The following is a 14,122-nucleotide window of genomic DNA, read 5'->3' as shown; positions in this document are numbered from 1 at the left end:
TACGTCATCGGAACGCGATCGGAAGTAAAACCGATGACGTTCACGTACGCACGTCATCGGAACGGGTTAATAGCCCGCAATATTCACGTGCACACAAATGTTCACCGTGCAGAGGGAGAGGTCTACAAGTGCCCCCCCCCCACCCCCCCCCCCTCCCGTGTAGGTAGACACTCGCGTTACGAGCAGCGGTTACAGCCACCCGCGAATAACGCGTCCGGCACTGCCAATGACCTTACGTACGTTTCTTGGCTTCACGTCCACCGTCATTTACAACAGGCGGTAATTACGTTTAAAAAAAAATCACTGTAAAGAGGGGGTTTAAAGTGGGCAAATTAAAACATCAAATGCGAGTCAGGCGGTGGAGATCAAGTGCTCCCGCCGACTCCGTCGCCGCCAGAGCGGGTTAATCGCGCAGCAGAATTCACTACCCGCTGCAGCCCACGGCGGTGCAGCTCGCAGATGGGTCATCAGCGGGTTTAAGTTTCGCCACAGACATGAACCCCCGTGAACGTTTAAAAAAACGCTGGCAGCCGGTCGATATTGAGAGGGTGGCGGGGGGGGGGGATGCTCCGGGGTCAGCGCAACGTAATTGTAACGTCGCAAAGACACAGCCGTGAGGCGGTGGAACACGAGGCTAAGAGCGATGATTATTTGAGGCATTTTATGTATTTAGCTGCGCTTGTTCACCTTGGAGAGCCTCGCCGAGTCTTGTCAGGAGGGCCCCTGTCATGTCTCATGTGCAGTGTGTGAACGTTGAACTTTTTTCGCACTGTACGTAGCCAACTGTGCTAACCGGAAGTGCAGGGAAAGGACACCAAACTGTGAGCCGATGTACGTATGTTGAACTTTTGTACCGTACTGGGCTACTGTCTCTATGGATCTCTATGGGTCTCTATGGGTCTCTGTGCGAGTCTCTGTGTGTACGCTGAAGTTCTTTCGCATCGTAGGTAGCCAACCGTGCTAATCGGAGGCGCGGGGAGGAGGACAACAAACTAAGCACAAAAAACAGTGCTAAAGAAATGCGTTACCAATCTGCTCCCAGCGGCTTCCTAATATCAGAAGGAAGAGCGTTCCAGACGGCCGCAGAAGCGCATCTGAAGGCGGGAGTGATGATGCGGTGACCCTGCAGTCTTGGCTGTAGAGGGAGGGGCAATGTTGCTGCTGTGTATGAGCCCCTTCGAGCGATTTGCAGGTCAAATTTTCAGGATTGGGATGTTTGGCCAATACCAAAAATCCCAAATTGTCCGATTAAATTTTTTTTTAAAGTACTGAGACTAAGCGCAAAGAATATAAGCAATGTTGCACAGCACCAAAAAATGCTGTTCTATCACAAGTTCTGTTATTATATTCATATATACCAACTTTGATCCTCTGCACGCCGATAATGTATTTTCATCCACTGCACCGTCACGAGCGCCCTTAAGTTCTAGGCCGCTTTGCGCCGTCAGCAAAGTTAGAATTTACGTAACAAACCAAAAAAACGGTACAAGTCCCATTGCTTAAGGTTTCACGAAAAGGCACCATGCATCAAATCAGCCTTTTTTGCTTTCCTCACATTCCCACGTCCTCTCAAGCCGCCACTGCCATCGCACGCCGGTGAGGGCAACGCCCCAGCCCAGCCAATTAAAACCGCGCGGCACGGAAACCCACAGCGCTCGGCGGAGGCCGGTCCCTCAAACATTCCACGTTTGAGGGCAGCGTTGAGCGAGCGTTTGAAACGATTCGCCTGCAAGGTGGCGGTGGCGTTACAAGAGGCATCCTTTTTGGCGATTACCTGATTAAATTCCTCAGCCCCCCACCCCCCCCCCACCACCCCCCCCCCCACAAATAAATAAATAAACACACACACACACTGAAGAGCACAAAGGAAACGCTGTTGCATGGTCAAATACTTTTGTGAATTTCCGTTTTTTTTGCCTCTGCACATTACCCCCGCGGGGATCCCGCTCATTAGATTAACCACTTTGGGTTTGTATGCTTAATGAGACGCCATCTGTGACGCATTAGCAGCCATCTGCTACTACCGGTGCACGGAGGGGGCCCGCGAGCGCGCGCGCGCGAGCTCCCAGCCTCTACCCGCGTGGCCCCAACGCAACAAGGGCCAGGCGCATTCCTGCCACGCTCTCGCGATGAAGCCATTGTCGCCGCCGTTATGCGGCGGGGGGGGGGGGGCCCTCTCTCTCTCTCTCCTCTCTCAGCCAGGGCCAACTTTATGGAAATTTCTGGGCATTTACGCCATCGACGGCGACCTGTGACGGGACTCGCTCGTACAGCTTGTCTCAAACAAAAATTGTAGCAGCGAAAATGTTTGTTGTTGTTGTTGTTGAAGAAAATACAAATCCACGGAACAGCGCGCCGTGCAATACGCTTACTTAAAAAAGCTGGTTTTTGCAAAAAGCGGAGGGGAAACCTCGCGACGTTGCCTTGGCTGCGCTCGAAGAGATTCCAAAGGGGGGGGGGGGGGGGGCGCGACGTCGCCCCGCGCGACTCTCGCTCGCGGCCGAGGTATCGCGTCGGGTGGATGTGCGAACCACCCGACGCATTCGCGAAGGTCTGTTGCAGCGCGACGGTTACAATCGCGCGCAAATGCTACAGTGGGTGTGCCCGGCCAATTGGTCAGGGCGGTGATGTGACGCGTTTTTTTTTATGCAACGTTTTCCCTGCTAAGATGTGCTGTGCCGCTAGCACATCGTCGATTCTGGAATGCGTACGCGTGCAGGCGGTTATTTATACGCAAGTACGATGAACTCGTTTCACACCTGGGCATAGCCAACCGTGCTAAATCGGAGGTGAGGTGGGGGGGGGGGAGGCAAAGGACAAGAAACGAAACGTCAAAAAAGCTGTCCTCAAGGAATGAGTTTTTCAATCTCGATTTAAAAGTGCATAGCTCCAGTGGCTTCCAAATAATATTATACGCGTGTATATATATATAACACATCCTAACTTAGCGGTCCCGTCGAGTAAAAAAACCCAACTCTCGCACGTTCTACTGCTGCGCCGCGAGAGAGTCGCTCAGGGAGGTGACAAGGAGATGACAGGACATGAGCCGTTGCTGAACTTTCACTTGAACTTTGTGTTGGCGAGAAGACCGGGCGGCTTCTCCGCGTGAAAACAACTGCCCAGCCCCACTTTTGACCGATTCAAGGTCAAGGATTAAAGCAATTCTACCACTGCCCCCACCCCCCCCCACTTTGGAGATGACCCCCCACCCCACAGCCTCCTCCTGCTGCTGGAGATTACCTGGGGCACTACTACCGTCGCTGACAGCATTAAATTACAGCTGAGACGATCAGCTGACTCGGTCGATGGATCGACTGCAAATCAGAAGCGACAACTTTTTGCGACTGCAGGAATGAGTTGCGGGTATGTACGGTTTGTTGAACTTCTTTTGCACCGTACGTAGCCAACCGTGCTAATCGGAGGTGCGGGGGAAGGACCACAAACTAAACACAAAAATCAGTTTCGAAGAAATGAGTTTTCAAACTATTGAGTTTTCATTTGGGCTTATTCAATGCCACCATAGTGGCACCAGAGCAGCCCATTTAACGCCACGCATTATGCACGCATCACGTCCGTAACGGCACAGTCTCACGCATCCATTTCTTTACCCAGCCTGGTCCATATGAACATAAACTATAACACAAAAAAATGAAAGCATCAACAAATGTTTATTTTACCAATGCCCACCGAGCTACAGAGCTCTTTTTCAAAAGCGCCATGGCCACAAATGATAGCTCAATGTTCGTGGCTGAACACGTGGAAATTCCACGCAGACAAATACTCTAAGCGTATGTCGATTTCTAAAGGTCGAGGGGAAAACCGGAGGACCCGGGGAAAAATCCACGCGACTCCGGGTAGAGAGAGACAACATGCAAACTCCGAATAAACAGGCATCGAACCCATCACCTCCTGCATACCAGGCGGGGGAGATAATATCTCGCGCCACCGTGGCGCCCCATAATCCTGCCGCCAGGGCAAACCTCCCCCAGGCACAGATATAATAAGTGCGGTCAACGGGGCTGCGGTGCAGACAGTAGGATAAAAAAGAAACAATGTGCTTTAAACTTCAAACGCTAATGCACTGTACTGCATTGTATACGTAATATTTAGCCAGTTGAAGTTTTTCACGTCATTAATGGTGTTTGGTGAATCTTCAGTGTTTTATGGATCATATATATTGGGCGCATTGGGACCTACAGATGAAATGCGCCCTATAAGTGTAAATTATTACGACTCAACAGGAGGAGTGTATTGGATGAAGCACTGACGTACGCACGTATGTATGTTTGTTCAAGTTCTCTCGCACCGTACGTAGCCAACTGTGCTCATCTGAGAAGCCATAGGGGCACAACCTGGACTGCCGTCAATGCTGGCTTTGGAATTTGGAGAAAAATATCCACGGAGGATTTCTCTGGCAATGTTACGATTCATCATTGATATTTATGAATCATTAAATTGTGGTTGAGACCTTACCACCGCCCGGCACAGCCAAACAACTTAAACTTGTCCACGTGTACAAGCGCTTAACGTGCCAATAATTATTATCGTTTCGGCTGAATCAGAGGGTCTCATTGTGGCAACAGTGTTTGGAACACTGTGGCATTCACAGTGAGAGCATCCAACTACGTGTAAGGGATTACGATGATACTGACGGCACTTTGACCAGATCCCGGTCTGTGGCGATTGGCGAAATATCTGTGTGGTCCCATTCAAGTGTTGCATCAAGATGCGATGAGCTGCACTGGCAGAGAGCAGAATGGTGGTTTATGGTTGAGAATGATGTTGGTGCTGCTGATTATCCTTAATATAGGTTTTTTTTGGGTTAGATCGCGTAAATATGTCGTTAAACCCACCACCACCTGACACAGCCAATTAGTAAGGTTTGTCACGTAAACAGAACGTGGCCAATTCGTTACTAGTACAGCACACCGGTGTGTTGGAGAGCAAATCCACAACATTTACAATCGGAGTACGACGGTTCGCCAGTAGTTACAACTAGCTTCATCAGGCTAGTTGTGACAAACCTTACTAATTGGCTGTGTAGGGTGGTGGAGGGTTTAACGACACATTCATATTTACGCGCTCTAACCCAAAAATGGATGATTATGAATAATATTGGTTCCAAAATCGTACGTGTTAAACTGGTGCCGATTATGTTGGTGCTGATTATGTTGATGATGGCAGTGGTATAAGCAATTGTGCGTCATAGTCGTTGCTATAACGGTGGCAGTTGGAGGTGGTGGCGATCATGATGGTGGTGATGGTCATGTGTAGAGCGGTAATGCAGTAGTTATCCCGCCATGCTACAAACCCGGTGACCCCGAGTTCAATTCCCCTTCAGGTCGAACACCAGTGACGAATATCTGGACTGGTCCTGAGCCTCCCCAAGGTGGACTCAGCCTCAAATGAGTACCTGGTTCGATGTGCAAACATCGCCACTGGGGAGACAAAGGTGGCCGGGGCATGGTGCTGTCCACCCATCATCCCCCCGTGTGCTTCAAAAGGTGCTCACTAACAGCACTTGCTCAAAAAGTGTGTCAGAGGCAATATGGGAGATCTTTTGGTGGTGGTCATGATGGTGGTAATAACGGTGGTAGTTACGGTGGTGGTGATCATGACGGTGGTAGTAGTGGCGGTGGCAATGGCAGTGGTGCAGGAGGTGATGATTTTCGTGGCCGTGGCGATATCAACGGTGGCGATGACGGTGCTGGCAACGGCGGCGGCGGTCGTAACAAACAACGCTGGCGGCGATGGGTTTTCACCGACGCACGCGAGCGCCCACACACGGCCCCGCGGACTCACCAAAGTACTCGGCCTTCGTCTGCGCCTCCATCTCCAACTCGATCTGCCGCGTCAGGGCCTCCAGCTTGCGCTCGGCGGCCGTCGCGTCGCCGCCGCCCGGCGCCTCCAGGAGGCCGGGCGCGCCGCGGTGGGGAGGCCGCCCCACCTGCTCGCCCATTCCTGCCAAGAGAGGACGCCGCGCTCATCATCGTCGTTTGTCGTCGTCACCACCGCCCGCCCGCCCGCCCGCGGCGATGTTCACACACCACGCAGCAGGTACTCATTTCGACCAAGGAGGGAGGCCCTGGACCGGTTCAAATGGTCACCACACTTGGGCCACCGGGTTCGTAGCGCAGCGCGCCAACCACTTGCACTAACGCTCCCCATAAACAAGCACAAAGGCCTGTATCCCCCCCCCCCCCCACCGTGTAGCCTTAACAGACTGTCGGAGCAAGTGCTGTTAGCGAGTAGCACCTGTGAGGTATGGCACGGCACACGAGGGGGTGTCGGTGGCCGGCACCACCACGCTCGGCCACCTTTGTCTTCCCAGCGGCGATGTTTACACATCGCACCAGGTACTCATTTGAGGCTGGGTCGACCTAGGGGAGGCTCAGAACCGGTTCAGATAATCGTCTCTGGTGTTGGCTGTGAGCAGAATCGAACTCGGCTCGCCAGGTTCGTAGCGAAGCGCGCTGACCGCTACACCACCGCTCCCCACCACCACCGCCGCTGCCACCACAAGGTATCATCATAGACAAAGCCGTAAATGTCACCACCACCACTACCTCCAGCAGCAGCAACTTGTGCTGCTGCAGAGCCGACACGACAACCGCGCGGGAAACATTAACGTCAACAACCCCTGACTTCTGACAAAGCATGCTAGAATTTCCGTGATATGCAGCTCAAGTACAGAATATGAAACGTACGACAACCAAATAGGTTTAAGATAATGCACAACCAACAAGCATTATGAGACAGATGAAAGTTAAAGGCGAATCTGATATCCGCACGTACCCACGCATGCACACACACGTAGCAACCATCCCAAGATTGTTTGATTTCCCTCCAAGCGACGACGAGTGAAAGGACCTCCACATCTATTTATACGACAACAACCAATTCTGAAAAGGTGCACAACAACAATAAAAAAACAACCCGTGGGTGAAAGAATCTATAGACTAAAATATTTCATGATGCGGAACTTTCCGTCAAACAGTGACGCCCCTGGGAGAAAACAAGAATGACGAATGTGGACGTCGCATTCATGTTATTTCATTTCCGGTTCTGTTCGGTGACATTATTTATCCCTCTTCCCTCCAACGTCTCCCACTCCCTTGTAAATCAACTGCTCCCGATTGTTACCCCAACCGTTGTCAACCGCTACGCCAACGGTTATCCCCGACCGTTACCCCCGACCATTACACCCAACCGTTACCTCCAACCGTTATGCCAAACGTTACCCCCAACCGTTACGCCAACCGCTACCCCCAACCGTTACCTCCAACTGTTACGCCAACCGTTATGCCAAACGTTACCCCCAACCGTTACCCCCAACTGGTACCCCCATGGGTACCCCCACGGGTTCCCCCAACCGGTAGGGCAGCAATCCCAGATGCTCCACATCCCCCGGTCGGTCCCTCATTTTGAGGGTGTACCGCTCTGGGACTTGTTGATTCCCCACCCCCCACCCCCCTCTTAGAAATCTACTTTCCCTTCTGGAGTTCTTAAAAAATAACGATAACAATGTAAAACAATGGCGCGGGGGAGATTTGGAGGGACCCCTCCCTAAAAGGGACTCTCGTACTCGGCACAAACAAATGACGGCGACAGCAAGCGAAACCGCTAAAGGGCGCGCGACCGGCCACGCTCGGCCTGCTCAACGGCCCGCCCTGTTACGCGACGCTCCGCCGTCGCACGGCACGACCCGCCACGCGCGTTACTGCGGCCTTGCACGCTCTCCGAAGAGAAACCGCCCGGGGACCGCGCGTCGATACGAGCGCCAGAAACGCACCTCGGACCGCTCTTCCTCTCGCCATCTTCGGCGCTCGCGACAATACATTCCTGAAAAGGAACTCAATCGTTTCAACCATCTCCGCCGTGTGTCGGCCTTCCCTCGCTATGTATAAGGAGGTATCCGGCATGTTGGTCACGTAAGGACGAGCAGCTGACTCCGCCACCGTAGGCCCTGCTGGGCTGCCTGGCCACGGAAGCATTGAGCATGTGATGCTGCCCGAACCAGCCCCTATGTCCCCCTCCTCCTCTCTCTCTCGTGCTCCCGTTCTCCGAGATCTCCCCTTACCCTTCTAAAGCCACACACCACCTTTATAAAACCACTGCACATTTTCAGTTGGCTCACGCGACATTTGAATGGCCGCCCGCTGTGCGGGAAAGTCAACCAGTGTGTTTGTCCCGTGGATAAGACTCGCCCCCACCATAGGAATGTGTAAATTACACCGCCCGGGCCCAGGGGCTATAAACAGGAGATGAGCATTGTGGACTGAATGCTCATCTGGGCAGGAAATCACTTCTGACTTTTTTTGATGACGACGATGATGATGAAGCACGAAGCAATGTAGTACATTGGGAAATGTACCTTGACACACCCTTAATCCCGGGCCACAATCCTGCGGTGTGAATGTTGCCACGCTCGGCTCCAGCTCGCTCGAACCGAGCGCTGAGCGTGCGGTAATTTTCAGGAGTTCACGGCAACGGGCACAGGGGTCACGCCCGGCTAAAGTAAAACCCCCCGAGCGTTGCACATTTTCAGTCAGCCGGCACTCGACGGTCTGAAGAGCGGTGGACGGGCTACGAAAGTGGCAAACAAAAAAACATCGTTGAGGACCCGACCGTCCAAGTGCCGGGATTCTCTCTCTCACGATGGCCGTGGACCCCACGCTGAACCGCGGCTCGGACGCGGCACGGGAGATGTGCGTACACGGTGTTCCATCAACGGAAAAATAAAAGAATCGCAAAACTGCGACTGTTGTAAAGGCCAAACCTTCAAACGCATCACCGACGAGCGCGCGATCCACGCACACCCCGGCGGTATCGCTGCAATCCGTACAGAGTCTACTGCTGCCTTGGATCGGTTGAAGGACCTTAACGTTCAACCATGACATCTACACAAACTGTTGCTTACATGCCATATGAAAGAAAAAGAAGAAGCCGATGCAATGGGCACAACGGTGCCATGGAATCTCCGCAGACACCACCACGGCAGTAGATCGCCGCGACGTTGAGAGTCGGTCAGGATGCCGACGGTTCACCACCGTCACACGGCGATTATAATGATCATCACAATTCCAAGGAGGCGGCTCAAATTCAAAAGTCGATTTTTTTGTTTGTTATCGTGCGTCTCGTTTGCTATGTCGTGCCCCATTCGTCCTCGTAAGTGTTCTATGGTTTCGTATGGATGTTGAACTTCTTCCGCACCGTACGTTGCCAACCGTGCTAATTGGAGGTGCGGAGGCGGACTAACTAAACACAAAAAGCAGTCCTTTTTTGTCTTCCTAATGTTGGGAGGCAGAGCGTTCCAGACGGCCGCATTTATCAACACCATCATAGCCATCATCATCACCACCACCATCAACATCCCCCACTTCTTCATCATGCAGGTACCTACTCAACATCACCACCACCATCACCACTACCATGATTTGCTTGTGGAGACAGTACTGAGGTCTGTTTATATTTATTATTATCCATAATTCTCCCCAACAAGCCATAATGCTAAGCTAAAAAACACAAAATGTAACTGACATTGACCAAACATCCTAATGCTAAAAAAATCACAAGCAAATTACACAAATGGGATTAAAATAGCAACATCGGCCCATTACCGCCAAACACATTTGGCAGGCCCCTCCTGACGATGAGTCTTGAGGATTTGCCTGGTAAAACAAGCATAATGTACATGTGTGTGTGTTGGACTTCTTTCGTGCCGTACGTAGCCAACCGTGCTAATCGGAGGTGTGGGATATGATAACAATAATAATGGTGAGTTTATATACAATTAAACGTGCTCTGTGGTGACGTGAATGGAGGCCATGGCTGATTAATAAAAATTGCAGGACGCAAGTTCCTCAAAGTGAGTCCATGTGGGTGATAATCTGCGCGAGTCTATGGATCAAAGAAAAAGGCTCAAATTCAAAACTCGATCATTTTGTTATTGTGTGTCCCGTTGCGATGTCTTGCACCGTTCCTTCTCGTAAGTGTTCTACGGTTTCGTACGTATGTTAAACTTCTTTCGCACCGTACGTAGCCAACCGTGCCAAACGGAGGTGAGGGGGAGATGGACAACAAACGCTTCCTGCCATCTGTCTATAGCCTGCGTCGTCTCGTCTGTACGGTCCTGCTTCGTGCTGCGTTACGTCTCGTTTGGCGTTCGTCTTGTGTCGGCAACATCGACCGACATTCCTCGCATACGACGTCACGGCAGTGACGTCACTCCACCGCGATGACGATATGCCCGACCGTGACTTCGAAGTCTTTGTTTGTTTCTTTGAATGATCTTCAGGTTTTTTGACGGACAGCCCACAAAGGCAACACACAAGCTGATAGGGTGTAAAATTTTGGCTGCATCTTCCACTGAAATAAAGTTATTATTTATTTTCTTCAACCTCATATTACAATCGTGCTCTTGGCGTCGTGTCATTGGATGAAGGCATCCCCATTCAAAACTCCGTGGGTAACACTACACCGTCCTGTAACAACAATGAAATGAGTCCAGAAGAGGACGTCGCAGAACTACTCCAGAGGGCCCTTCGAAAGGACACCTTTACCCAACGCGAGGAGCACACCTTGCGGTGCCCAGCAAAGATTACTTGCAGCATGTATAAGAAACCGAAACTTCTAAGCGGCCGGAAGAGGGGAAAAAAATGACATTTGCTTGTGCGCCAGCGGTCATAAGCGACCAAACTGAGACCATTAAAATCTCCGCACCACTTTGAGGGCCTGGTTTAATCAACGGTTCGGCAGCCGAAATCCTGACTCGAACCCAGGATCTCAGTAGCACCGACTCAGTGCTCTGACCTTTGGACCACCCAGCCACATCAAAACACAACGCGGTTTAATATCTGCCTGCATCTCTCTGGATCAGAAAGCCAGCCCTGCAGATGGTTGCGGTTTTTTTTGTGCCACACCGATTTGGCCTGCATTCCTCTTTTGTGTTCACGGCCTTTGCCGGTCAGGCCCCCACGTCTCAGCTTGGCACGCATCTCAGCCCAGCGTGCGTCCGCCCGCGCCTTGGCAGAGTCGGCCCGCTTCGCCAGAGTCCCCGCTCCGTGCGTCTTCCAGCCAGCCCGTCCGCCCTGCACTGCTTCCCAGCTCACACTGACCTACATCTATCCCCGCAATCTGCATCTGCTTTCCTTTCCACACACGTCCGCCCGTGCGTCCCAGCCCGGCAGCAACGCACGGGGAAACACAGCCACACGCGTCACCAGGAGCCCAGCCACACGCACCACCAGGAGCCCAGCCACACGCACCACCAGGAGCCCAGCCACACGCACCACCAGGAGCCCAGCCACAAGCACCACCAGGAGCTCAGCCACTCGCACCACCAGGAGCCCAGCCACTCGCGCCACCAGGAGCCCAGCCACACGCACCACCAGGAGCCCAGCCACACGCACCACCAGGAGCCCAGCCACACGCACCACCAGGAGCCCAGCCACACGCGTCACCAGGAGCCCAGCCACTCGCACCACCAGGAGCCCAGCCACACGCACCAACAGGAGCCCAGCCACACGCACCACCAGGAGCCCAGCCACACGCACCACCAAGACCCTAATCACACACACACACACACGAAACCCCTAATCTCATACACACCAAGACCCAAACTACACACCCACCAAGACCCTAACCACACGTACCAAGACCCTAACCACACACGCACCAAGACCCTAACCACACGCATGCACCAAGACCCTAACCACACGTACCAAGAACCTAACCACACGTACCAAGACCCTAACCACACACGCACCAAGACCCTAACCACACGTACCAAGACCCTAACCACACGCACCAAGACCCTAACCACAGGCACGCACCAAGACCTTAACCACACACGCACCAAGACCCTAACCACACACGCACCAAGACCCTAACCACACGCACCAAGACCCTAACCACAGGCACGCACCAAGACCTTAACCACACACGCACCAAGACCCTAACCACACACGCACCAAGACCCTAACCACACACACACCAAGACCCTAACTACACACACCAAGACCCTAACCACACGTACCAAGACCCTAACCACACATGCACCAAGACCCTAACCACACATACCAAGACCCTAACCACACACACCCCAAGACCCTAACCACAAACACACCAAGACCCTAACTACACACACACCAAGACCCTAACTACACATGCACCAAGACCCTAACCACACACGCACCGAGACCCTAACCACACGCACCGAGACCCTAACCACACGTACCGAGACCCTAACCACACGTACCAAGTACCTAACCCCACATACTAAGACCCTAACCACACACGCACCAAGACCCTAACCACACACGCACCAAGACCCTAACCACACGCATACCAAGACCCTAACCACACACACACCAAGACCCTAACCACACGTACCAAGACCCTAACCACACGTACCAAGACCCTAACCACACACACGTACACACGGAGACCCCAGACAGCAGTCAACATCGCCGCGGGAGGTCCCCCCCCAAAAACAGCAGTAGCCTTCACGGCCAAGCGCACACTCAAATATAAACACGCTCCCAAAGCAGCAGTGCAGGCCGCCCATTATAAATCATCCCACTCAAAAAAATATGACCTTAACTTATTTTTAATAATCGCCGAGTGATCCGTAATCGCTCCATCAAATGCCGCGGGGCCATCGGGCACAGCGTGATCCACGCCCGTCAGCGACTCTTACCAGTCGGAGCCACGTGCGAAGTTTTAAAATTATAATAATAATGATATCTTGTCTCGAGTTGGGGGTTGACTCAGCCTATCATCCCTCCAGGGTCGATAAAATTGGTACCTACTCTGCGGGGGAAGTCAACAGTGTTTTGTAACACGGAGAGACGTGGGGTGACATAGGAATGTGGAATTTCCACCGCTGGCTCAGGGCTGTAAACGGGAGATGAGGGGGGCCTCCTCCCCCACACCGTGTCGGTCGTGAAAGGTTGGTTGGCCATACTTCACCACACCAGTCAAGTGGGGGAAGGGGAGGGAGAAGCGAGGGCAGCACCCGTTTAGAAATGACTCGCCACTCATGATCGCCATCGACGGAAATCATCGCACGGCGCGCAAACCACTGCACCGCAGCCTCCACCATAGATCAGACGGCCATCTAAACTAAAAACTTAAACACTTTTTTTACTTAAACTAAACTTTTTTTATTTTACCAGGCAAGGCCCACAAAGCTATGTAGCTCTTTTTCAGAAGTGACCTGGCCAACAAATGATAGCTCAACGAAGTGGCTTATCATGTGGAATTTTAGAGCAGCTAAATACTCTTAAACGCGCGACGTTGATTCTAAATGTGGAGGGGAAAAAAACCGGAGGACCCGGAGAAAAATCCACCGGAACACGGGGAGATCGAACACATGACCTGCCGAATACCAGGTCGAGGTGGTCAACGTCTCGTCACAGTAACTCAAGGTGGGGAAAGGGGGGGGGGCGGAAATTTGAAAATGCCCGAGGAGAGCACCACCGCATCGTCGGCGTCGCGGTGAGGAAGACGCGGCAGGAATCGCGCCTCTCCAGGCCGCGTTGCTTCGCCCAGCTCGTTGCAGGTGGCTTCACATGCAACGCCAAGCGGCGGTCGCCGCGGAGGGGCAGCTGCAACGCCGCGCACGTGCAGCTTTAACGGCAGAACGGCGGCGTAAACGGGACCCAGAAACAACGGCGTCCACGACAAATCGGCGCTCGCACCTGCGCGTGCACTCACCCCGCGGGCCATAAACAAGCCAAATATGCCGCACTAACCACGCTGCCGTGACACTAAAATGCTTGCCGCATCTGTGTCCTGGGGGCAGCCCCGCGCCGGCTAATAAATCGTCGTCTTGTCTCCTTCGTGAGTAAAATTGCACATTTACAACGTTGTTTTTTTTTTTACTCCGGGAGGTCTAGTGACGGGCCCAGGTAAGGTTCACATTTCTAGGCAGGAGTCAGGGCCAAGTAGGTTGTGGGAAGGTACATTAAAATTAAACGTATTGAAAAAATGGACGTATTCAGAACGTTTTTTTTGCAACCAAGTGCTATACCCGCAAGTTTTGGTTCACGAGCTCCGAAATTGTTTCGACGAGCGTCGTCAAAGTGGAACGTTGTATTTGAACGTGACGGCCTAAAAG

The 14,122-nt window shown here is 52.6% G+C and overlaps 2 protein-coding genes across 2 annotated transcripts in view; both read right to left on the bottom strand.

Annotated features, from left to right (window-relative positions):
- Positions 1-14,122, bottom strand: part of COX4I1 (cytochrome c oxidase subunit 4I1) — a 293,476-nt gene that overhangs the window by 70,478 nt on the left and 208,876 nt on the right. The window lies entirely within an intron of this gene.
- The window catches only part of LOC116954178 (Wilms tumor protein 1-interacting protein homolog), a 75,892-nt gene that overhangs the window by 43,462 nt on the left and 18,308 nt on the right, over positions 1-14,122 (bottom strand). The window contains exon 2 of the mRNA XM_076052100.1: positions 5,803-5,961. Within this exon, the coding sequence (XP_075908215.1) occupies positions 5,803-5,961 (159 nt within the window). The remainder of the gene's footprint in view (positions 1-5,802; positions 5,962-14,122) is intronic.

The sequence above is a fragment of the Petromyzon marinus genome, chromosome 54, assembly GCF_048934315.1.
Source record: "Petromyzon marinus isolate PM22_M1 ecotype Great Lakes invasive population chromosome 54, UKy_Petmar_22M1.pri1.0, whole genome shotgun sequence".
Taxonomy (NCBI): Eukaryota; Metazoa; Chordata; class Hyperoartia; order Petromyzontiformes; family Petromyzontidae; genus Petromyzon; species Petromyzon marinus.
Note: the sequence above shows the minus strand (reverse complement) of the source record. Positions and strands in the feature narration are given on the sequence as shown.